Genomic DNA, 26,506 nt, shown 5'->3' with positions numbered 1-26,506 from the left:
AGAACATAGAGGGGCAGTAAAGAGTCGAGAACCGACCGAGTGGCTGCAAGAAGCTGAGAATTTGAGGGTCGGTGTTGAACCGAGGAGCGGTAATGAGACAGTTGCTTACTGTGTTTGTTAACGTTCATGCCTGTGTTTGTTAACGTTCATGCCTGTGTTTGTTAACGTCCATGCCTGTGTTTGTTAACTTTCGTTAACACGCGCATTGAAACAGCATTTGGAAACTCGCTAACAGACGCGAAGATGCGACCGACGGCTGGAATGGCAACAGTTTAAAGGAGCGAGGAAGGCGATTTGGGCCTTTTTTAACTTCAGGAGAGGCACAGCCTGTTGATTTGTCTGGTCAAATGCAAAATAGCAGCGATGGGCTGGTGATGGAATCAATTGGCTAAATTTAGACTTGGCAGATGATAAAATATCCACTGAAAGCGCGTCAACTATTCAAATGAAGAAAGAACCCAGAGCTGTGAGCTCAACTCAACAGGGGATTCTTTCCTCGCCATTGCAACCAATTTCACGGATCACTGCAGTAAGTGAATGCATCTGGGCGCTCAACGCAGGTAGGGTTGAAGCAGAGAGAGAGAGAGAGTGTGAGAGAGAGAGAAAGAGGGAGAGAGAGTGAAAGAGAGAGAGAAAGAGGGAGAGAGAGAGAAACCATAGATGGCAAGGTGAGAGATGCAAGGAAGTCGCAGAGGGAGAGAGAGGCAGGCAGAGGGAGAGAGGCAGACAGAGAGAGAGGCAGACAGAGAGAGAGAGAGAGAGGCACAGAGATTCAGAGAGACAGACGGAGAGAGACACCATATCTTGCGGCGAATTGCCCACGAAGAATCTTAACTTGGACAGAGAGAGGGAACGGCTCAGTAATGTACATCGCAAGTGTGTTTCGGTCGGAACCGTAGAGGAGCTCCGTAGTTGTTCCTGGAGCCAGACCTCATTCCCGCGGGCGGTCGGTTATTTATCAGTGTGTTGCTTTTGCCATCGTTACAGCAACACCCCCTTCCTCCGGGGCCGTCTGTCCATTCCCTCCACAGACCCAATGATCTCCTCCGGCACTTTGTGTTTTGCTCAAGATTCCGGCATCTGCAGTTCCTTGTGTGTTTCTCAATCTCTCTCTCTCTCTCTCTCTCTGCTGCCTGTGGTTTTCCTAGTTGCTCAAACACTGCGGATCGCAGCCGCCGGTCCCTACAGAGACCTCTCGGCAGTAAGATGTACAAATGGGTAGAGAGCGAGTAGGCTGTAAACATTGGCATTGGACTGGATTTTCCAGTAGTTTGGAGGGAGGGGGAGGAGAGGGGATGGAGGATGAGTCTGAAGAAGGGTCTCGACCCGAAACGTCACCCATTCCTTCTCTCCAGCCATGCTGCCTGTCCCGCTGAGTTACTCCAGCGTCTCGTGTCTTATCATCTGCGTCTACCACTGAGCAGTTTGCAATGCATTTTAAACAACGCTGTGTTGTTAAATGCATCCCTTCGTGTTTCTATTGTATCTCCCTTTAATTTGGAGAACCCATGCAAAATTTCAGAGCTGGTGCCAACATTTAACGCGCTTAAGGCCATATTGAAAATGTCGACACTTTCTGGAACCAATTCAAAAATGTGCGTTAGATGTTATGGGAAATTTACATTAAAATTCAGGTTGCATTAGCCCGCGCACATAGAGTTAATGATTACTATATATTTAAAAAAAATCTAATGTGTGTGTGTGTATATAAGAGTCACGTCCTCAATACACGAGTCCACACTCGCCCACAGCGAGGGGAAGTTGTAACTATTGTAACATTTGAGATAAAGTGGGCGCAATGTCTTTTGTCAAGGAGTGTAGGGGGTGGGGGGGACTGCAGATGCTGGTTTAAATCGAAGGTAGACACAAAATGCTGGAGTAACTCAGCAGGTCAGGCAGCATCTCTGGAGAGAAGGGATGGGTGACGTTTCGGGTCGAGACCCTTCTTCAAGACTGTCTTTTGTCAGGGTTTGTATCGTTCTCCGGCCGCGAGAAGCACAGCACAAGCACATGGCCCAGGCCACAGTCTCCGATGAAGGGGCTGTACTTTGTACGATGAAAGTCCCTGTTCCAAACGTGTGTAAAACATCCGTCCTTCCTTGGAGAATCGTTAACGGGGAAGGGCAATGTGAGATAATGTTGAAGTATTGTGGACTGTGTGGGGGAGTGTGTAAATGAGGCATTGGGAAAAGAAAGATTCGCCTCTGCAAAAACATACTTAATCATGAGTATGAGTATTAATCACAGAATATGCCAGTCGTATATTCTTTTAGAATGTGTCGTGTGTCTTTTAGACCTGCAGCTCCGTTGAGGCGAGCCAGGCCAGGCCAACGTGTCATCGTCCAGGTCAATCAGACTTCGTTCACCATTCGGTGGCTGGTATTTGGGGCAACTGGTGACTATGTACTACACTGTCTGTGTTGGGTCCCCACACTCGCAGAAGGCACTGTCCCAGAGACCCCACCTCTTCATCGCTACAGTTGGCCCAATCCGCTATTTATGCCCCAATCGAGTCACCCAGTGTAACCTAATGACCCTCCCACCTATGATGAACTAGAGACCCCTTTTAACATTTCTGGAGTATTCACCGTGCCTATTCCCTGCAGCAGCAAGTCGCCAAATTTGTTTTTGTTTCATTCACTATTATCTTTCAAAAAAGACACAAAGCGCTAGAGTAACACAGCGGGCCAAGCAGCATCTCTGGAGAAGTGGATAGGCAATGTTTCAGGTCGGGACCCTCTGCAGTTCCTGTGTCACTCTTTAAATTAGACGGACGGCCATTACTTTAGCTCTTCCCCTGGAGAGGCAAGGCTGTTTCTATTTTTATCAAAGCTCATTTGAAACTTTGGAAGCAAGGAACTATAGATGCTAGTTTACAACAAAGCGCTGGAGCAACTCAGCAAGTCCGGCAGCATCCCTAGAGAACATGGATAGGTGACGTTTCGGGTTGGGACCCTTCTCCAGACGAAGTCTGTGTCTTCATTTGAAACTTTGCCTTTCTTAGAAACATAGAACATAGAAAATAGGTGTAGGAGTAGGCCATTCGGTCCTTCGAGCCTACACCGCCATTCAATATGATCATGGCTGATCATTCAACTCAGTATCCTGTACCTGCCTTCTCTCCATACCCCCTGATCCCTTTAGCCGCAAGGGCCACATCTAACTCCCTCTTAAATATAGCCAATGAACTGGCCTCAACTACCTTCTGTGGCAGATAATTCCACAGATTCACCACTCTGTGTGAAAAATGGATTGACCTTTGTTAATTCACCCTGCATATTTCTGAACAAGGTAGATTGAGCCAATCTATGTATGGGGCCAGGGGCTGTGTGGGCGTCAGGAGAGGTTGATTAGTGAATTAGACTTGGACGTGGGCAAAGTTTTAAATGAGCTTGGAGTTGAGGCTGGAAACTGGCCAAAAAGCATAGGAATAAACAAGCCTAGAAGTACAAATATTCCAGCTTGTAGGCTGTGATTAAAAATCCATGTCGGGCAATCCACAATTGACAACACTTTTGTTCAGTACATTATTTAATGAAGCTTTAATTTTGCTATCGGTGCCATTGAAGTCAGGATTTCTCCCACAGTGGAACCCTGCAGCCTTGGTCAAAGAGGGATACAGTATGAAACCAGGTCCTTTGGCCCACATAGTCCACGCTGACCATCAACTACCCATTTGCGCTAGGGGCAATTTACAGAGGCCAGATAACCTATCAAACAGCACGTCTTTGGGATGTTCAACCATGATCATATTGAATCAGCCTTGATCAGCCATGATCATATTGAATGGAGGTGCAGGTTCGAAGGGCCGAATGGCCTACTCCTGCACCTATTTTCTATGTTTCTATGTTCACAATAGACAATAGGTGCAGGAGGAGGCCATTCGGCCCTTCGAGCCAGCACCACCATTCAATGTGATCATGGCTGATCATTCTCAATCAGTACCCCGTTCCTGCCTTCTCCCCATACCCCCTGACTCCGCTATCCTTAAGAGCTCTATCCAGCTCTCTCTTGAATGCATTCAGAGAATTGGCCTCCACTGCCTTCTGAGGCAGAGAATTCCACAGATTCACAACTCTCTGACTGAAAAAGTTTTTCCTCATCTCAGTTCTAAATGGCCTACCCCTTATTCTTAAACTGTGGCCCCTTGTTCTGGACTCCCCCAACATTGGGAACATGTTTCCTGCCTCTAACGTGTCCAACCCCTTAATAATCTTATACGTTTCGATAAGGTCTCCTCTCATCCTTCTAAATTCACAAATTCATAAGGAACGCGATTCGGCCATTCGGCCCATCAAGCCTACTCCACCATTCAATGGTGGCTGATTTATCTTTCTCTCTCAACCCCATTCTCCTGCCTTCACCCCATATCCCCTGACACCCTTATGAATCAAGAATCTGTCAATCTCCAAATTAAAAAATATCCATTGACTTGGCCTCCACAGCTGCCTGCAGCAATGTGTGGGAAATTGGAGCATTCAGAGGGAACCCACACAGATAGTACCCGAGGTCAGGATTGAACCCGGGTCTCTGGCACTGTTGTAGCCTTAATTGTAGACGATTACTCCTCCGATTACTTTAAACCTAAAACCATGAAAAGGAAGTCCTCTTCAAAATTGAGGGAGGTGATGTGGCCAATTATGTACTATCACATTTCTCATATCTCCCATTTTTGTCCTGAAAGAAAGCAACTAGTTTAGAGATACAGCGTGGAAGCAGGGCCTTCGGCCCACTGAGGGTGACAAATGTTGTGCCTCTATTTAAGAAGTGCTGCAGGGAGAAGCCTGGGAACTACAGGCAAGTGAGTCTAACATCTGTGGTTGGGAAGTTACTAGAGGGTATTCTGAGGGATAAAAAATGGAGTAACTCAGCAGGTCAAGGAAGCATCTCTGGAGAACATGGATATGTGACGTTATGGGCCGGGGTCCTTCACGTCATGACACAAAACATGAATTTATTCGTGTTCTCCAGGGATGCTGTCTGACCAGCTGATTATTCCAGCATTTTGTGTCTTTCCTCAATTAAAATGATGAAATAATGCACTCATATTTCAGCCTCTCTAGCTGCTGTGCCTGACTTGCGTGTTGGACTGGAAGGAAAACTGTGCTTGAATCGGAAGGGGAAAATGCCTCCCATTTACATCCTGATGCTTTGGCTGATGTAGAACATCTGCTCATGTTTCGTGATGCTGTATACATTGAATTTCCTGTCACTGAAGGGAATAATAAAACAAAAGCATGGAGGCTTTGTTCCTGCTTAAACATTTGAAGCCTCCCACTGAGTCACCACAGCCAGGTTAACAAGTCCAGAAAGGCTTGGGAAACCCCTTCAGTGGTACCACACCCTCATACTCTGAATCTGAAGAAGACAATGGATGGATTGCCAGAGGTGTGGATTCTCAGAAGTTTTCATCAACATCTGCCAATGTGGATGTCAGGAACGAGGCAAAATATTTTCCAAGCTGAGATTAATTTAGTCAAGGCTGCAGGATTGTTATTGTCCAGGGGAGTGGACAAAAGATCAGCGGGTTTTTGTTATGGGAGGGATTGAGGGATGATAAGAGGATGGTACCGAGTAAATGAAAAAATGAAATCATCTCTCAATCTCTGGGATTTGATCAAAGTGTATTCTATATATAACAAAAATATTTTTTTACATATAGGATACACTTTGATCAAATCCCAGGGATTTGCATATCTAAATTGAGGCCAGTTCATTGGCTATATTTAAGAGGGAGTTAGATGTGGCCCTTGTGGCTGAAGGGATCAGGGGGTATGGAGAGAAGGCAGGTACGGGATACTGAGTTGGATGATCAGCCATGATCATATTGAATGGCGGTGCAGGCTCGAAGGGCCGAATGGCTTACTCCTGCACCTATTTTCTATGTTTCTATGTAAATGTTTTGTAAGATCTCCAGTACCTCCTATTCTGTAATGTGGACTCGAAGAGACTCAACTTGACTCGGAGACAACAATGCTTTAAAACTCGGGGTAGGTAAGGGAGATGTCTTGAAGAATCTCCGTTACCTTCCCTGGGTTTTAAAGCATCTGTTGTCTCCGCAATAAATACAGGCAAGTAATATTAATTTAACGCCTCACCAATCTCCTGTGGCTTCATCATCGATGGCATTGTTGATCTTTAAGGGACCCTATTCTCTCCCGGGTTATTTCTTTGCCCTTAATATGTTTGTATAATCTCGTTGGGTTCTCCTTTACCTTTTCTGCCAAAGCTATCTCATGCCGTCGCGATCTCCCTCGTAAATATATTCCTACATCCCCTGTAATACTCAAGGGATTCACGTGATCCCGGCTGCCTATACCTGGCATGTACTTTTGTTCTCTACTAGGGCCCAATATCTCTCGTCATCCAAGTTCCCCTCAACCTGTCGGCCTTGCCCTTCCCTCTAACAGGAACATGCTGGTGCTGAGCTATCGTTATCTCATAAATTCACAAATCTCATGTTTGGGTCTCCTGTGTTTGTAATCCTTATTTGATCTCTGTATTCGTAGGACAACATTTTCTTTTATTCTGCTCTTTTCCGAGGACCCAAAAACTTGTGAGTAATGATGGGGATGTAAGGATGCCTCAAGGGGACATAAAGAAGTTGAGTGAGTGAGGATGGAGTGGAACGTGAAAAATATGTGACATCAGCTACCATAGTAGAAAAGACGGAAGCACTGACTTAACTTTAACCAGTAAGAGATTGGGAAATGTTGATGTTAAAAGGATCAACCATCCTTGTGCACAAGTTACTGAATTGAATTACATAGACACATAGAAACATAGAAAATAGGTGCAGGAGGAGGCCATTCGGCCCATCGAACCAGCACCGCCATTCATTGTGATCATGGCTGATCATCCACAATCAGTAACCTGTGCCCAACCTCTCCCCATATCCCTTGATTCCACTAGCCCCCAGAGCTCTATCTAACTCTCTCTTAAATTCATCCAGTGATTTGGCCTCCACTGCCCTCTGTGGCAGAGAATTCCACAAATTCACAACTCTGGGTGAAAAAGTTCCTTCTCACCTCAGTTTTAAATTCTAACATGCAGGTACAGCAGGCGATTAGGGAGGCAAATTAAATGGTAACTTTTGTCGCAAGCGGATTTGAATACCAAAGTAAAGATGTTTTGCTACAGTTGCACGGGTACCTTGCATTGTGTACAGAATGTGTCCCGGAGGAATGAGAATGCAATCTGTGTTAACAGCAGAAAGGATTGGGAGAATAGTTCTATGAGAGACTTGGGTTTGGTTCAAGGGGAGGAGTTGGTGAACAATGAGGAAGACACGGCAGATTGTGGAATGCAGTGCTAGGAGACCAACCAGCATTATTGGTATTTGTTTATTATTGTCACGTGCACAGAGATACGGTGAAAAAAAATGTTTTGTGTGCTGTCCAATGTGCTCATCATTCCATAGATGAGTACAGTCAAACCATACACAAACACAATGGGTAGTGCAAAGAGAAAATAAACAGAGTTCAGAATATAGTGTTACAGCTGCAGAAAAGTGCAGATAAAAATGTGCTAGATCCATTACGAGGTAGATTGGAGGAATGGCACAACATCCTTAGCTTCAAGAGAATGTGTTCAATAGTCAGACAGCAGTGGGGAAGAATTGTCCCTGAACCTCGTGGTACATGCTTTCAAGCTTTTGTATCTTCTGCCAGCTGATGGGAGAGAAGAGAGAATGACCAGGGTGTAATTGATCCTTAATTATGTTGGCTGTTTTCTTGAGGCAGCGAAAAGTGTAGATGGTGTCGATTTGTGGAAGGTGGAGACTGGTTGGCATGATGCATCTTGTGGTCATGGGCAAACCAAGTAATGATGCATCTGGACAGAAAGCTTTCTATGGTGCTTCTTAGAAATTGATAAGCGTCATTATGCTAAATTTCCTTAGTCTTATCAGGAAGTGCATATGTGGCCACAGCGTCAGTGTGGTTGGATTCAGTGATTATTGGTGATAGTTATGCTCAGAATAATTGAAGCTCTCGATTATTTCCACTTCGGCGCCATTGATGCAGTCCAGGGTGTGTTCATCACAACGCTTCCTGCTCATTTATTTGGTTGACGTTGAAGGAAACATTCCCATCTTGACACCGGGTTGCTATGCCTTCAATCGCCGCCTGGTACTCTGCCTCATCATTGTTTCTGATGGTTGGATAAGGGAGCCGGGTGGAAGAGATAACCAGGGAGCTGTCGAAGCAGACTGTCAAGGGGCGGCAGATGGAGAGTAAGAAGTTGGAAGTGATGATGAGATGCATTAGAGTTTGCAGAGATAAAGCACTGAGAAGAGCAATGGAAGATGGCATGGTTTGGGGATGGGATGAGGACACCAGCATAGTGAAAGAGTTAACACACGATTATGCCGATAGCCCATCCTGTGCATGCTGGCCATCAAGTTCTTACCCATACTAATCCCATTTACCAACACTTGGCCCAGGACCTTTAATATCATGGCATTTCAAGTGCTCATTGAAAAAACCATTAAATGGTGTGAGAGTAACAGCAGCTATCATCTCCCCATGTGAATTATTTAATAGGGTATTTGTCTTGAAATAAGATGAAAATCTGAAATATATAATTAAAGAACAGTTGAATATCAAGAAGATTAAAAAGTTGAAAGTAAAATTGCTGCAGGTGTTGAAGGAGGGACAATGTTTTATCAGTAAAGGGGGAGATCTGTGCAATCAATAGCTTATCAAGAACCATGCTGCCACCTCATGCCATGAACAGGTACTGCAAGGTAAAAATAGCAAAGATAGGTCACACAATGCTTGAGTAACTCCGCGGGTCAGGCAGCATCTCTGGGGAAAAAAGACCTGAGAAGAAGGGTTCCGACCCGAAACATCACCTGTCCTTTAACTCCAGAGATGCTGCCTGACCCACTGGCACAATGCTGTGTGTCTACCTTTGGTATTAGCCGGCATCCTCACGGCGCGGGGTGCGGCTCGGCTGCGGGGCCTAACATCGCCCGCTGCGGCTCGGCCGCTGGACTTTACATCCCGGTGCGGCTTGGCCGCTGGACTTTACATCACCCGGTGCGGCTTGGCCGCTGGACTTTACATCCCGGTGCGGCTTGGCCGCTGGACTTTACATCCCGGTGCGGCTTGGCCGCTGGACTTTACATCCCGGTGCGGCTTGGCCACTGGACTTAACAGTGCCCGGTGCAGCTCGGCTGCGGGACTTTACATCGCCCGGTGCAGCTCGGCTGCGGGGCTTAACAGTGCCCGGTGCAGCTCGGCTGCGGGGCTTAACATCGCCCGGTGCAGCTCGACTGCGGGGCTTTTCATCGCTGGTGCGGCTCAACTGCGGACTTGACATCGCCCGGTGCGGCTCGACCACGGGACTTAGCTGCGCAAGGCTTGGTCGTGGGCCTTTCATCGCCCGGTTCGGCCGCGGGACATTTCAGCGCCCGGTGCGGGGACTGTGCGGGTCGGTCGGGGACGAGCTGTCTGCCCGTGGGCGTGGGGAAGAGAGTGGAAGTTTTGTTGCCTCCATCACAGTGAGGGGGTGTTTGGAGTCACTGTGATGGACGTTTGTGTTGGGGTTATGTGTCTTGTGTTCTTTTTTTTTCTATGACTGCTATGTAGTTTCGTTCGGTACTTCGGTACCGAACGACAAATAAAGCTCTGTTATACCTGTTATCTGCCATTCTTTGTTTCTAGGTAAAAAACAGCACGTTGGAATTTACGAAGGAACTTGAATTTCCAATGTATTTATTCTGAGCACTATTATGTGGCTTAAAAGTTGACAAAATTTGACGTACTACTAGCCTGAAATTGGAAATACTTTTTGTATATCCATTAATCCTTCCATCTGAAATACTCATCATCTATCTTAACTGCACATGTGTTTGCAAGTTTGTTCCTTTACTTTGTGGCAACTCCCTTAAAATGATATCAAATTGTCATAGAGCTGCACGAAGTAGACATTCATCTGTTTTTTTAATATAATGTTTCTTCAAAATAATTGTCTTTGAGATTTAGCCTTTAGAGATACAGCGCGGAAACAGGCCCCTTCGGCTCATCGAGTCCGTGTAGGCTAGCGATCACCCATACACTAACCTACATGCTAGGGACAATTATAACATTTTTTACTAAAACCAATTAGCCTACATCTTCGGAGTGTGGGAGGAAACCAGAGCATCGGTGAAACCCCACACATTCACAGGGAGAACGTGCAGACAACACCTATAGTCGTGCCGCCCGATCTGTTCAATGTTTCTTTAAATGCATTTTTACAGAATAGGTCAATTCAATTGAAAAGAATGCGAAGATTTCGCAATTCAGCTCTTCAAACTAGTATATCTCATGTATGTGAAGGATAGTTCAATGAGCTGAGATTAACATTTTGGTATTCAGAGAGAGATTAAGTCAGGTCATTGTGGAGTTTGAACATAGCCTTAATTTGCTTGCTTGGAATATTCCTAGATTGTGGTAAGAAACCTCGTTAACTTTCATGAGATTCATGAACTGCCTATCTGTGCACATTATGTCTGTTGGGGGTTTACAAATATAAAGCAGAAGCCAATAAAATGACCTTTGATTCCAGATTCCCCATACCTGTTCACATAACTATAGCTTTAGCCTTTTGAGCAGTTTCTGAACTTTTGTTTCTCGGGCCATAGTTTGCAAATATATTCTTTTCACTGATAAATTTTTGGACTCACTGTGATTGCCTTTGGCTGATTGTGTATTGTAGATGTCAAACTGCTGACTGGCAAGCAAATGGACTTCCTGAGGCGGTGTGCTCCCAATCAGTTGAGCTGCAGATGTTTCCTGGACACAACATGTCAAAGCACCGACTACTGGTCAGTAAACCTTATTCCATGCAAAGCTGCAAAGCTCTGGAGTAACTCAGCGGGTCAGGCAGCATCTCTGGAGAACATGGATAGAAGGGTCCCAACCTGGTTTCAGGTCGGGACCCTTCTTCAGACTGATTAAAATCTGAAGAAGGGTCCCAACCCGAAACCTCACCAATCTATGTTCTCCAGAGATGCTGCATGACCCATTGAGTTACTCCAGCACACTTTTTTTTTCTGTGCACCCAATATAGTGCAAATACAAAAGAAATGCCAAAGTTCCTAGTGCAACCCAGGCAGTTCGTAGTGTGTAGTATTCAATAGTCTGATGATATTTGTTGGGAAGAAGCTGTTCCTGAACCTGGATGTTACCATTTTCAGACTCTTCTACCAACTTCCCAATGGCAGGAGTGAAATGAGAGCATGGCCAGGGTGGTGTGGATCCTTAATGATATTGCCTTCCTTTTGGAGACAGCACCTCTTATTGATCCCTTCGATGTTGGGGAAGTCAGTACCCGTGATGGGACAGGACAGTGTTCACCACTTTTTGGAATCTCCTTTGTTCCTGGGTGTTCAAGTTGCTGAACCAGGCAGCCAATAGTTAAACTCAGAATAATTGAAGCTCTCGATCATTTCCACTTCGGCGCCATTGATGCAGTCCAGGGTGTGTTCATCACCCCGCTTCCTGCTCATTTATTTGGTTGACGTTGAAGGAAACATTCCCATCTTGACACCGGGTTGCTATGCCTTCAATCGCCGCCTGGTACTCTGCCTCATCATTGTTTCTGATGGTTGGATAAGGGAGCCGGCTGGAAGAGATAACCAGGGAGCTGTCGAAGCAGACTGTCAAGGGGCGGCAGATGGAGAATAAGAAGTTGGAAGTGATGATGAGATGCATTAGAGTTTGCAGAGATAAAGCACTCTGAGAAGAGCAATGGAAGATGGCATGGTTTGGGGATGGGATGAGGACACCAGCATAGTGAAAGAGTTAACACACGATTATGCCGATAGCCCATCCTGTGCATGCTGGCCATCAAGTTCTTACCCATACGAATCCCATTTACCAACACTTGGCCCAGGACCTTTAATATCATGGCATTTCAAGTGCTCATTGAAAAACCCATTAAATGGTGTGAGGGTAACCCATTAAATGGTGTGAGACTAACAGCATCTATCATCTCCCCATGTGAATTATTTAATAGGGTATTTGTCTTGAAATAAGATGAAAATCTGAAATATATAATTAAAGAACAGTTGAATATCAAGAAGATTAAAAAGTTGGAAGTAAAATTGCTGCAGGTGTTGAAGGAGGGACAATGTTTTATCAGTAAAGGGGGAGATCTGAGTTTAGGAGCAGGGAGGTTCTGCTGCAGTTGTACAGGCAGCCAATAATTTCTCTACTGTACACCTGTAGAAGTTCAAGAGAGTATTCGTCTATATACCGATTGTCCTCCATCTTCTAAGGATGTGGCGGCATTGATAGGCTTTCTTCATGATTGCATCAATGAGCTGTTCCTGAACCTGGTGGTGTGGGACTGTAGATGTCTGTACCTTCTACCCGATGGCAGCAGTGAGAAGGGGACAAGGCCTAGATGCTGCCTTTCTGAGGCAGGGCCTCTTGCGGGTGCTTTTGATGTTGGGTGGGTTGTTCCCTTGATGGACCAGGCTGAATCCACCCCTCTCTGCAGCCTCTTGAGTTCCTAAAGTCCAAAGAATGGTCCCAACCCAAAACGTAACTTGTCCATTTCCCTCCACAGATGCTGCCTGACCCGCGAAGTCCCTCCAGCAGACTTTTTTTCCTCTCAAATAAATGATAACCATGAATCCTTGAGACGTCAGACAACAGCGTTATTACAGGTGAGTTCCCTGTAGCTGATTCAGTTCCCTCCAATTCTAATAGATTTAACATATCAAGGCAGCTGGACAAACAAAATGTGATGCAGTTATCACTTTAAAAATATTTCATTAAATTGTACAAAGTCCACTTTGATAATCTTTCATCAAGTAAGTGGATTATCATGCAGGGTCGCTGTGTACTGAACATTTTTGTTTTGTCGCTCTGACCTCAAAAACATTTGAAAAATTAATACATTGTTAAGGAATGTATTAATGTTTTAATAGCTGTCGGCAGCAGGTGTTTTCGCTGACTGCAGGAAGGACAGCACAAGGCAACTGTGAAGACTCGCCTTGGTGAGTAGCAAGCTGCTGAAGCGTAGGTCAGCCACTTTATATTTCTGCTGATTCTGGGAGGTGAGGGTGTGTCACACCAAGTGTTCTCTCCTGGGAACCTGTGTCTGTGACTGGCACAGAGTATTGGGTGCTTTGAGGCCTTGCACAGAAGCAAGGCCTCCAAGCGCAACCCGGGTGGGCAAAGAAAGTAGCACACTAACTTTGCACTGCCCATGTGTCCATCCCTTGGCCACTTCTAGCCCCATCTGGTGAAAGGTCTATTGTTCCTATTTGGCCCCATTACCCATTACAGTACCTAATGGAGCAGTGGAAACAAGTGGAAACAACCCTAAAACGCTGCGTAAGAAGGCGCATTGAATTGCCTGTAGTATTTGTGTGCGCTGCCTGTGAGGCGGGGTTATGTGTTTGCACGGGCCTTAATTTGGTATCTGATCATGAATAGCTGCAAGGAGTGAATGGTGCACCCAGCAGCTGGAAGCAGTTAATCTCAAAGCAGATTTGGGTTAATTAAACATTACACGTGAATCTGATCAGGAAGCAGCGTCGGGGTGAAATAGAAATCAGCAACATGTACTATCTGCCAGCAATTTTTTATCATTTGTCGACAGATTTTGTTCCTGTGAGTTCTGCTCTGCTCCACCCAAGACCCCTGTCCCCTCTCTTCCGCCAATAACTCCTCCCCAGCCAAAATGGTTTCCTTCCATGGACTTGTTGAATAGAATGCCTGCTAAAAATAGATTAATCTGATAACAACCAGAGTCAGAACAGAGCCACATTCATTGCGCGCAGGATTCGGTTCATGCAACAGGCAGTTTCTGGAGGTAAAGCACAATGGCTGTGGTGATACGGACTGTTCTGACGGTAATTGCAAAGGTCTCCTGGGTCAAAGACCAGTGCTGAGGGAAAGCTACACCGATGTGGGTGCTGCCCTTCCGAGGAGATATTGGAGCATATCCGCCTCTTGGAAGGATATAGAGTTGCGAAGATCCTTAAGACATCATTCGAAAGAGAGGCAGAGGAGTTTCTCTTGGAGTCTGGGCCCAACGTGTATCCTTGAACCAGCTGTAGTCGTGTAGATTGTCTTGCTATGTACCACTTTGCTGTTCACTGTATTCTGTTTTTTCTACATTACAACTGTGATTGTACTTAAAATTACGTCCTTGATTGTGAATCGCTTAGAGATATTTTGTGGAAATTAAGGGAGGTGGGATAAATGCATTATAATATTTCTTTTAATGCAGGAATTTGCAGAGGAACCCGACAGTAATTTCATATCCAGTGAAAGTGCATTGAAAGCTTTCAGCTTGAGTGACTGTAAGCGCAGGTACTTGTAAGGTGGGAGATCAAAAGTGCAGAAAATGACTCTTTAGGCTTTACATTTACCCCAGGCTATTTTTGAGTTGATTTAAGCAGGTGGGGCTTTACCGTGCTTCGACTGGTAACATTCCTTTGTAACACATTTGACCTGGGAGAAGAATTGCTCTTCAAACTCTAACCCATCCATACCTCTATAACCTCAGCGAGACACCTGAGGGGGTGAACAGAAGCAATGGGGAATGATTTCGACATGTTTTAATTGTCTGAATTCTTGAAAGATAAATTCTTGTGTTGTCAGTTGTCTTCCACTTACAACAATAGGAGGAGGCCACTCAGCCCATCAGCCCCATGTTGATTCCCAGCAGTGCAATTCTATCAGTCCCTTTTCTGTTTCCCTACTTCCTCGTAGCCTGAAATCTATCTTGCATCCTCATCAACTTCCCTTTCATTCTTTTGCTGTTTGTACACTAAAGTATAATTTACCATCACCCATTAGTCCACAAGTCATAACTTTGGGATGCGGGAGAAACCACCAGAAAGAAGAATGACACTTGGTCATGGGAAGATGATACAAACTTCATATGGACAGAGTCAGATCTGTTGAACGCAGGTCCCTATGGTTGCAGAGGCAGGCGCAGTAACTGCTGCACCATGTGCCCCTCTGCTTGATATATGATTTTGCAAGTGTTTATGGGCGAACGATTGCCATTACATTCCCATTTGCACGTTCTCCTTGTGACTGGGTTCCATCCGGATGCTCCAGTTTACTCCCATGTCCCAAAGACTTGCGGATTGTCGGTTAGTTGGCCTCTGTAAATTGCCCTCTAGTGTGGAGGGTGTGGATTAGAAATTGTGATAACATGGATCCAGCGTGAACGGGTGATCGATGGGCAGCATGGACTTGGTTGGACAAAGGTGTATGAAGGAACAGCAGATGCTGGTTTACACTAAAGATAGATACAAAATACTGGAGTCTGAAGAAGGGTCTCGAACCAAAACGTCACCCATTCCTTCTCCCCAGAGATGGTGCCTGTCCCGCTGAGTTACTCCAGCATTTTGTGTCTATCTTTGGTTGGATAAAGGGTCTGTTTCCATGGTGTTTCTCTGAACACTTATCTCGATAACCATCTGTCCATTAATTTAGAAGCTTGTGTTAATGCTTCAACTAGAACGTCACGTAAATGTTTCATGCATTTGTCTAATGTGATTAGTCGCAGAGATCGCCACATGATTTTATCTTCTTTTGGTAATTTTTTCCACTTAAGACCCAGAAATTGAGGTTCTTTTTGTTTCTGAATGACAATGTTAAGTTGGAATTTGGAAATTTTACTTCTGCCAGGGCAAACTTGGGTAAAAACCAACAGAGTCAGGGTGCAGAAAGGGCAGCTGATCATCTAATGCTCAGCTAAAGTTAAATTTTATTAATTCTTCTGAAACTAGAGGATTTGTAAAAATCAAATTTGAATCTTTGAGTTGATAAAGTTGGTGAGGGTGAGTGTGGCTCCACCTTGTGGTGGGATCTTAGAAAATTTTGAAACCAGAGTCCAGTCAGCATTGGTGGAAATTGGAAAAACATTTTATCAGGTAATGGATAGTGGAAGAGAGGCACCCTTAGATGATTTAAAAAACCAAGATGATCGAATTTTGCTTGGCGAGAATACTGAAGAATGTGGGGGCCAAGTGGTTGGGTGGATTTGGGATGTAGAAACCAGGAACTGTATGGGGTAGGCCATTTAGAACGGAGATGAGGAAAAACTTTTTCAGTCAGAGAGTTGTGAATCTGTGGAATTCTCTGCCTCAGAAGGCAGTGGACGCCAATTCTCTGAATGCATTCAAGAGAGAGCTAGATAGAGCTCTTAAGGATAGCGGAGTCAGGGGGTATGGGGAGAAGGCAGGAACGGGGTACTGATTGAGAATGATCAGCCATGATCACATTGAATGGCGGTGCTGGCTCGAAGGGCCGAATGGCCTCCTCCTGCACCTATTGTCTATTGTCTAACTGCAGGTAGTAGAAAAGAGGAACTGCAGATGCTGGTTTACCAAGACACAAAATGCTGAGATAACTCAGCAGGTCAGGCAGCATCCCTAGGGAAAATGGATTGGGGACGTTTTGGGTCGGGACCCCTCAGGCCGACGTTGGGTGACGTTTCGGGCTGGGGCCCTTCTTCAGACTAAAACATCGGGGCCCTCCTTCAGTCTGAAGAAGGGTCCCGACCCAAACGTAACCCATCCATGTTCTCCAGCGATGCTGCGTGACCCGCTGAGTTACTCCAGCATTTTATGTCTCTTTTTTTTCTGGATGGAATCGGAATCCTATTGAATGTTGGAACAGCTTCCAACTGTTAAGTGGCCTTGTCCTGTTTGCCCAAAAGGAAAGGGCGGAGATTCCGACTTGTACTGTCGACTGCTGGCCCAGCGCCTGAATGGTAGCACCGTTCAACTGAACAAGCCCCAGCTTTTATTGCCAGCTTACCCTGGTGTAAAGCTGAAGCGCAGGACAGCGGGATCATCTGGTCCCTGATCACAGCACATCCGTGCACCACCACCCGCTGTGCTTGCCTGCTGTTATAAAGTACTTCAACTTCTCTCGGCTCCATGAGTAGTTGCCTCCTGCATTTGAGTGAGTATGGCGCAGGCTGAATGTGCTGCACAGTTTGCTAAATGGCCAGGAAATGTGAAGTTCCTGGTTTTGTTTTACTTCTTGGAAGAGGGCTCCATCACAGAAGCCAATTGGACTAATATTGCACATTACGTGCTGAATGGAGACACTCCTTTTGTTCACTCAGCGCCCTCCCCCATGTTCACTGCTACTGAGGTTAACTACTTGTTTTTCTTGATTCTGATGTAAGGTGTTGACACTGCTCGATTGTTATCGCATGTCCCGAGCGAGATACATACTCTGCCAGTGGACCAAGCTGCATATGAGTAAAAAAAGAGGAAGGGGAAAATAGTGCAGACTATAGCGTAGAAACAAGGAACTGCAGATGCTGGAATCTTCAGGTAAACACAAAGTGCTGGAGTAACTCAGTGGGTCAGACAGCAACTCTGGAGGACATGGGTAGGTGACGCTCCAGCACTATGTTTATGTCTATGTTTGTAAACCAGCATCTGCAGTTCCTTGTTGTGACAAGATGGTACAAGGACTGACTGTGGATGATCAGTCATGATCACAGTGACTGGTGGTGCTGGCTCGAAGGGCCGAATGGCTTACTCCTGCACCTATTGTCTATTGTCTCTAAGGCCCCCCTTGGCTGACCATGGGTGATGCATCCTGGTTGTTGGCTGCTTGCTCCAAACCTCGGCTAGAGCAGCGTCGATGTGTGGTCGGATGCAAGCCTGGGCGAGGTCGTATGAAGGACAGGCTGTTGCCCATGCAGCACGTCCCCCCTCTCCACGTCGTTGATTGATCCAAAGGAACAGCAGAGCCGTTACAGTTTGGCACCAGTACCGTCGCAGGAGCTGCCAGAACGAGGTTGTAGACAACGACGGACTGCCTTAGGGACTCCGACTCCGGATTTTTCTTGAGGTTTACTCCTGGAGCCTTTTCCATGACTGGATATGGCCACAAGGCAGTGGAGGTTTTACATCAGAGTTTTCCCTCTCCTGGATGGACTGCCTTCCCAGGCTGACGAGCCTCATCTGCCCGAGACTCGAGGGGGCGGGAGCGTCTACCTTCCTGTCTGTAGCACCTGCCCACTGCAGCCTTCATCCGCCTTCCCAGCCGTTGTGACGCTCCACTAACGTCAGCCATCATTCTCCGCCTGTTCCCCCGTTGAGGTCGGTGTGATTGCTCTTTGTCAGGGACCTCCCCCTCGACCTTACCGCCATGGGTGACCCTACCAGGAGCATAGCTCCAGACGGCATCGCTCTCAGGATCTCAGGACCACACAAGCTTCCACACCATGACGAGGTGACAATCCATGGAGATTGTCTATTGTCTAGGGATAGGGCATAAAAATTTACTGCCCATCCCTACCTGTCCTTGTGAAGGTTGTGGTGACATGCTGTATCATTTCTCATTACCATATGTTCTTATACAAACACGTGGCCACGTGTTGGGTAGGGACCCTTGTCTGAAGAAAATGCAGATGAAAAAAAATGCATGGGCAGCAAAAAGGCAGGAATGTCAGGAAGACATCATTAGCATATGAGGGGTCTGTTCAAGAGTCTGATCGTAGCAGGAAGAAGCTGTTGTTGATTCAGGTTACGTGCACTTTCAAGCTGGCGGGAAAGGGGAGAAGGGAAAATGACCAAGGTGCGAGTGGTCATTAATTATGTAGGTAGCTTTTCCGAGGGATTAGATTAGATTCGAAAATAGGTGCAGGAGGAGTCCTAAATTCCAGTGAATACAAGCCCTGTCTTTCCAGCCTTTCCTCATCTGACCAGTCCCGCCATCCCAGGGATTAACCTCGTGAACCTACACTACACTGCCTCAATAGCAAGGAAGTCCTACCTCAAATTAGGAGACCAAAACTGCACACAATACTCCAGATGTGGTCTCACCAGGGCCGTATACAACTGCAGAAGGACCTCTTTACTCCTATTCTCAAATCCTCTCGTTATGAAGGCCAACATGCCATTAGCTTTCTTCACTGCCTGCTGTACCTGTATGTTTACTTTCAGTGACTGGTATACAAAGACACCCAGGTCTTGTTGCACTTCCCTTTTACGTAATCTGATACCATTGAGATAATAATCTGCCTCCTTGTTTTTGCCACCAAAGTGGATAACCTCACATTTATCCACATTATATTGCATCTGCCAGGCATCTGCCCACTCACTCAACCTGTCCAAGTCACCCTGCAACCTCCTAACATTGCACCCCAGCTTTGTGTCATCTGCAAATTTGCTAGTGTTACTTTTAACAGGGGGTGTGAAGTGTTTATTTATCTTTTTATTTAGAGATACAGCGCAGAAACTGGCCCTTCGGCCCACCGGGTCTGCGCCGCCCAGCGATCCCCACACATTAACACTATCCTACACACACTAGGGACAATTTTTACATTTGCCCAGCCAATTAACCTACATACCTGTACGTCTTTTGGAGTGCGGGAGGAAACCGAAGATCTCGGAGAAAACCCACGCAGGTCACGGGGAGAACGTACAAACTCCGTACAGACGGCGCCCGTAGTCAGGATCGAACCTGAGTCTCCGACGCTGCATTCGCTGTAAGGCAGCAACTCTACCGCTGCGCCACCGTGCCGCCCGTCAGTGTTGATAGAGTAGATAGGGGGGTGGGGCGGCAGCTAGTTAGCATGATCGACTGTGCTGTGTCCACGACTCTACAATGACTTGCGATCTTGGGCGGAGGAGGTGTCATACCAAGCTGTCATGCTTCGCCATAGGATGCTTTCTGTAGAAATCGGTGTGAGTCGTTTGGAGACGTGTAAATCAGTTGAGAGTATGGATTTACAAGGTAATGGCGCCACAGAAGGCTGTGGAGGCCGTCAATGGATATTTTTAAGGCAGAGATGGATAGATTCTTGATTAGCACGGGTATCAGGGGTTCTGGGGAGAAGGCAGGAGAATGGGGATAGGAGGGAGTGATAGATCAGCCATGATTGAATGGTGGAGTAGACTTGATGGGCCAATTGCCCAATTCTGCTCCTATCACTTATTGACCTTATTATCACTGGCATCAAGGAGATTTCAGATCTGTATTATCTAACAGAAATAAATATAGGGAATTGTGAAAATCAGAAATACATTAGGTGATCAAAATTGAGAGATGTCTTGGGTTTGATGCTCCATTAAAATGAGTTCAGTAGAAGTAAATTATTAGCTCTAACTTGTTTGTATCAATTAGGCTCAATGGAAGGTGCAACTTTGGAGGAACCTGGAGCTGTTGACTCTCCTGCCAAGGAGCCAAACAACAGTGGCCCCACTCGGAAATACGCGGACGGTGGCTATGGATGGGTAATTCTAGCCTCCTGCTTCGTTATAACCGGCCTGACGTCAAGCTTTGTGAGATCGTTTGGGATTTTTTTCCTCGATCTCCAGAAGTACTTCGACACACTTGCCTTTAAGGTTTCATGGATCAGTGCGATCACAGTGGCTGTGTTTCATTTTGGCTGTAAGTGTCAGTTTCTGTTCTCTGTCATGTAACTGTGCAGATGCTGCGTTCCCTCTGAGCCACTCGCATGTCATTTAATTCCTGTTTTAGTGAGGAAATGTGGTGGGGTGGGGGAGGCTGCTATTCAAAGTTAATGCCAATTTGAATAAATGTTGAGACCTGATGTTTTTAAACTAATTGAGTATAAAGGTTGTGGGGGGGGGGGGGGGGCATGTTGCAATTATATAAGACATTGGTGAGGTCACATTTAGAGTATCATGTTCAGTTTTGGGAACTATGTTATAGGAAAGATGGGGTCAAACTGGAAATGGTTCAGAGAAGATTTACGAGGATGTTGCCAGGACTCGAGGGCCTGAGCTATAGGGGGAGGTTGAGAAGGGTGGGACTCTATTCCCTGGAGCATAGGAGGACGAGGGGTGATCTTATAGATCGTGAGAGGAACAGATCAGAGTTTCTGGCTCACGAGTGGGAAATAGAGAACCAGAAGACATAGGTTTAAGGTTTGGGGAAAAGATTTCATAGGAACCTGAGGGGTAACTTTTTACACAAAGGGTGGTGGGTGTTTGGAAGGAGCTGCCAGAGGAGGTAGTTGAGGCAGATATTATCGCGACGTTTAAGAAACATTTAGACAGGTACATGGATGGGATGGGTTTAGAGAGATATGGGCCACAGGTGGAACAAGTTGGGCTGATGGGCCTGTTTCCATGCTGTATGACTCCGACTCTTACAGCTTGTGCCTGTATGGCACTGCAGGCGTGGCGATTCATGCGTACTACCTCGGTGTAAGCTACTATTCTTGCACCCTTGTACTTGAATATGATTGTGCCTGTGTGCCGTAATAGCTTTACTGAACTGTATGCAACAAAAAAAAAAGGAATTTCACTGTACCTGGGTACATGTGATAACACAGCACTATTGAACCATACGGTTGTGAGCCAGCTGGAACTAACGGACAGCCAGCTGTGCCTTCCTTGCAAGCTTGGTAAATGCGATGTGGGCCGAGCTGGTCAGAGCATTGGACCCCCCTGGTCCTCTACTGGAATCTCATCTGGCCCTCCCCTCCATTCCAGGGAGAGTTAGCATTGGGACGGTGATGCTATTTTATCCACAGGCTCAAACAAATAGCAGGTGCGGGGAAGTGCATGAGTTTTTAAGATGCCTTTGACTGCCAGAGACTTTTCAACACCTGTGGTCGCGTGGGTTTCCTCTGGTTTCCTCCCACATTCCAAAGATGTAGAAACATAGGAAAATAGGTGCATGAGTAGGCCATTCGGCCCTTTGAGCCAGCACCGCCATTCAATATGATCATGGCTGATCATCCTAAAATAGTACCCTTGTGTGGGTTTGTAGGTTAATTGGCATCTGTAAATTACCCCTAATGTGTAATGAGTGGTTCAAAAGTGGAATAACACAAAACTAGTGTGAATGCTTGTTCGATATATCACTCCACTCCACAAAGCCCTTGATAGTCAACAAGCTGAGGCCTTTTCGACCACTTGGAGCCTGCCCTGCCTCATGGTACACCTCTCTGGCTTGGAGACTCCACTTCTGTGCCCATGCCCACCACATCCAGAATTTGCTGGTCTGGGTGAGCAGTTGACCTGGTGGTAATTCCAGGCCACAGGATTAACATTAACTTGCAAATCTTCCAGTTTTTGGGATGTGGCAGGAAACCAGACTACTCGGAGGAAACCCAGGCGGTCACGGGGAGAACATGCAAACTCCACACAGACAGCAACAGGGGTCAGGATTGAACCCAGGAGTCTAGCGTTGTCAGGCCAGTGTTTGCCCCAATGTTTGTCAAGTTTGCACTCCTTATACCACATAAATCTTCAGCAACTTAATAGTTGGGTTGATTGTTGGTAATCCTAAATTTTGTTATTAATTTTAAACTCTTTCGAAACTATTGCCTTGCAGTTCCTGCAGGGAAAACACTGCTGTCTAACTAGAAGTTAGACACAAAATGCTGGAGTAACTCAGCGGGGCAGGCAGCGTCTCTGGAGAGAAGGAATGGGTGACATTTTGGGTATTGTCCCTTCTTAAACGTCACCCATTTCTCTCCAGAGATGCTGCCTGTGTTACTCCAGCATTTTGTGTCTATCTTTGGTGTAAACCAGCATGTGCAGTTCTTTACACCGTGCTGTGTAACCGTTGCCTTGCTGTTCCTGCAGCTCCGTTGGCCAGTGCGCTCAATTTCAAGCTATCGTTCAGAGTCATCACCATCATCGGCGGGATCTTCTCCATGTTCGGGCTGCTCCTGGGATCCTTTGCCTTCAGTCTGGCCTGGATGTACCTCACTACTGGTGCTCTCGTAGGTAATTGAAAGAGTTAAGCTTCTACTATCGATCATGTGCTTAAAGCTGTCATGAAGAAACCACTAGGAAACACCCCCATTACACTATAAGGTCATCTGAACTCCTTGACCCTCACAGATAATTGATTGAGTTAAGCGTCTATCACTGATGGTAGGCATAAACTTGTCATAGAAACATTTTTTAAAATAGCTGCAGGAGTAGGCCATTTGACCCTTCGAGCCAGCACCGCCATTCAATATGATCATGGCTGATCATCCAAAATCAGTACCCCGTTCCTGCCTTCTCCCCATACCCCCTGACTCCGCTATCCTTAAGAGCTCTATCCAGCTCTCTCTTGAATGCATTCAGAGAAGTGAGGGGAAGTGATGGGGTGAATGCGCTCAGTCTTTTACCCGGGGTAAGGGAATCAAGAACTAGGGAACATAAATTTAAGTTGAGGGAGAAAAGATTTAAATAGGAACCTGACCCTTAATTTTTTCACTTGGGAGGGTGATGAGTACCTTGAGTGAGCTGCCAGAGGGAATAGTTGAGATAGATACTATAACAGCATTTAAAAGATACTGTAATTAGGTCATGGATAGGATATGCTTAAAGAGATACAGGCCAAACCCGGGCAAATGGCACTAGCTTTGATGGGGCTTCTTGGCCGGGGCCCTGTTTTATGTCCTGGATGACTCTGACTGAGTTTTTCACGCAGCTACAGTAATGATGCAGATCAAGTTTCCACTAGTGATCCCAGATGGGGGATAATCCGCTGGTAATCCCATCAGATTTTTGAATCTTGATTGGACTGACCTTTGCTAGAAACAGTCATTAGCTGGCCCTTGTGTTTCTTGATTGTTACTGACCACGTCAGCCCGTGCCTGCCCATTGTCGAGATGTTGTTGCATGTCATGTGGATAGCTTCATTTTCTGAGGAGTTGTGAATGGAATTGTATATTGGGCAATCATCAGCAAACTCTGACCCCCTCCCTCTGACCTTTTGCTGGAAGGAAGGTTATCAGTGAAGACTGCACTGAGGAGCTCCACAGTGTAGTCCCAGAACTGAGATGCCGGCTTCCAACTGCCATGAGTTAGATATGACTTTGGCTGTGGATATCTTTGAGCAGTTTATTGGTGAGTGAATGATACCTGTTAGTGATGTTGACATCTCTGTCAACACTGACCTTCATTGTGCTGAGAATTGTGGACACATTGCTGGTGATATTTATTAATCTGCACTTGAATCGACCAAATCTACTTCGGCGCCATCAATGTATACCAGGGTGTGTGTACTGCTTTGTTTCCGGAAGTCAATCACACACCTTTGTTTGGTTTAGTTTAGAGATACAGAGTGGAAACAGGCCCTTCGGCCCACCGAGTCCACGCCGACCAGCGATCACCCGCACATTAACACTATGCTACACACTAGGGACAATTTTACATGATGTCAGGAATTTCTTCACAGAAAACATGACCAGTACATGTGGAAAATAAATGGGACAGAAAGTGTCCAAACTTAGACAATAGACAATAGGTGCAGGAGTAGGCCATTCAGCCCTTTGAGCCAGCACCGCCATTCAATGCGATCATGGCTGATCACTCTCAATCAGTACCCCGTTCCTGCCTTCTCCCCAAACCCCCTCACTCCGCTATCCTTAAGAGCTCTATCCAGCTCTATCAACTTGGAATCATATGAAGCAGATACAATGATGTATTATTGTAGGACCTTTATGGATTATGCCTCGCAATCTTTTCTACACTTAACATTATCCTTTTCTAATTGCTATGATTTTCCTGATGTCTCACTTGTATTTTAGTTGACTAATCTGCTTTTCCGTTTACGAATTGAGTTTAATTTAGAGACACAGTGCGGACATAGGCCTTTCGGCCTACTGAATCCACGCCGACCAGCGATCCCCGCACACTAAATACACACACTAGGGACAATTTTCAATTATACCAAGTCATTTAGCTTACAAACCTGTATGCCTTAGGAGTGTGAGAGGAAAACGGAGATCCCGGGGAAAACCCACGCAGGTCAGGGGGAGAAGGTACAGACAGCACTCGTAGTCAGGATTGACCGAGTCTCTAGCACTGTATGGCAGCAACTCTACCGCTGCGCCACTGTGCTGCCTGTAAATCTTTAGTTTACAGATCTTTTTTTTGTTCTTTCAGGTCTTGGGAATGGATTTGCGTGGATTTCCTCTGTAAATCTGGTCAATCAGTACTTCACAGACCGGAGGCCGTTAGCAAACGCCCTTGCCAGCTCTGGAGACAGTATCTTTGTCTTCATCCTCACACCATTTTACCAATGGCTTATCGACTTTATGTCTTGGCGACAAGCAATGATGATCATCTCCGCTATGCACCTCAACCTCTGTGTCTGTGGAGCCCTCATGAGGCCGCATCATTCACAGATGAAAAGTCAGAATTCTGCCATGCATTCCAGGAAAGATCTGTGTCGGAAAAGTCTGGTGCAAGAGAAGATATCGGCCTACTTAACCCTTCTGAAGCAGCCTTCATTCATCTGTCTGATCTTTTTTGGGTTCTTCTCCGTGATAGGCCTGTTCATCCCAATCGTATATCTAATTCCACATGCTCAAAACATTGGGATCGAGGACTTTAAAGGAGCTCTTTTGATGTCCTACTGGTCGGCAGCTGACCTCATCGGAAGGCTCGGATGCGGTTGGCTTGCCAACCTGCGGCTCTTGAAGTCCATCCGCCTTGCGATAATAATGATTACTGCTTTCAGCATACTCTTGTTGCTTCTCCCCTTAGCTGAGAATTATACCTCGCTTGTCATCTTCAGCTGCGCATGTGGATTCTTTCTCGGAACCATCATGGCCCTCGTCGTCACACTCATTACTGACGTGGTAGGAGCTGAGAGACTGAGCAGCGCACTTGGGTTAATTATGCTCTTCAGGGGTGTTGGCTGCCTTCTCGGACCACCCCTGGCAGGTAATGTTCTTCACTATTTTTACTTATTTTCCATTAGTTCTATATCTGCACTAACTGGAGGTCGAGGGGCTATTGTTGCTATTAGAAGACCCTGTTACTTTCTGTTAGACAGGCAAGTCCCATCAGCATTGGGGTGACACAGCGGTTGAGTTGTTGTCTTGCAGAGCCTGGGGCCCAGGTTCGATCCCGCCTAAGGGTACTGTGTACGGAGTTTGCACGTTCTCCCTGCCACCCAGAGAGTGAGCATAAAACTGGAAGTGGAACCTCTTCCCTGAACTACCATCACTATTTTCTTCACAAATCCTACGGTGTGTGTGTGTGTGTGTGCCAAAGCAAATTTCGTTCCACAAGCCATAAAAGTAGTTTATTGTGGATTGGTGGTTACTGTGTGTGTTCTGTTACAGGGTTACTGGTGGACTGGACTGGAGTCTACAGCACAGCATTCTTTCTTGCTGGAGGAGGGATGTTGGTTGCAAATGTCTTTCTCATCCTCACCGACTACTTCACAACTCATGGGCAGAATTCCATTCAAAGCACCGGAAACAAGACGGGAGATTCTAACTCTCAAGTCCAATCTCAGGAAGAAGCAGAGAAAGAAAACCTTGGCAGTAACAGCAGTGGAACAATGGAATACCATGCCTGAATGAACATCGCTGCAATGTTTATGCTTTCTCTTCCAATGAACCTCTCTTGGGAAAGTCGACTTCCCCTATAACTCAGTGGGACAATGCTTCAGCACGCAATAGTGTGAAAGCTCCATGAACTGTATTGTGGCGTAGACCACAGGACTGTCAAGGGCTCTCAGTAAGTGCCTTGCATGTAAACAGAGATCAATTGTCTTACAGCTTCAATAAAGGATATTGCATT

At 46.1% G+C, this 26,506-nt stretch overlaps 1 protein-coding gene across 7 annotated transcripts; it reads left to right on the top strand.

Annotated features, from left to right (window-relative positions):
* Window positions 1-26,506, top strand: LOC144598343 (monocarboxylate transporter 13-like). 7 transcript variants are annotated; one of them, XM_078408396.1, is made up of 9 exons: window positions 1-89; window positions 10,705-10,813; window positions 12,562-12,661; window positions 12,926-12,994; window positions 14,236-14,308; window positions 20,118-20,384; window positions 22,556-22,699; window positions 24,857-25,639; window positions 26,044-26,506. In XM_078408396.1, the coding sequence occupies exons 6-9, from the start codon at window positions 20,123-20,125 to the stop codon at window positions 26,280-26,282; spliced, it is 1,428 nt and encodes a 475-aa protein (XP_078264522.1). In that variant the 5' UTR covers window positions 1-89; window positions 10,705-10,813; window positions 12,562-12,661; window positions 12,926-12,994; window positions 14,236-14,308; window positions 20,118-20,122; the 3' UTR covers window positions 26,283-26,506. The 7 variants fall into 7 exon arrangements, with proteins under 7 accessions (XP_078264522.1, XP_078264521.1, XP_078264518.1 ...); XM_078408395.1 differs by having other exon boundaries at window positions 14,236-14,318; XM_078408392.1 differs by lacking the exon at window positions 14,236-14,308.

This window comes from Rhinoraja longicauda, chromosome 11, assembly GCF_053455715.1.
Source record: "Rhinoraja longicauda isolate Sanriku21f chromosome 11, sRhiLon1.1, whole genome shotgun sequence".
Classification (NCBI taxonomy): domain Eukaryota; kingdom Metazoa; phylum Chordata; class Chondrichthyes; order Rajiformes; family Arhynchobatidae; genus Rhinoraja; species Rhinoraja longicauda.
The sequence above is the reverse complement of the archived record's forward strand: the minus strand, read 5'-3'. Positions and strand labels throughout refer to the sequence as shown.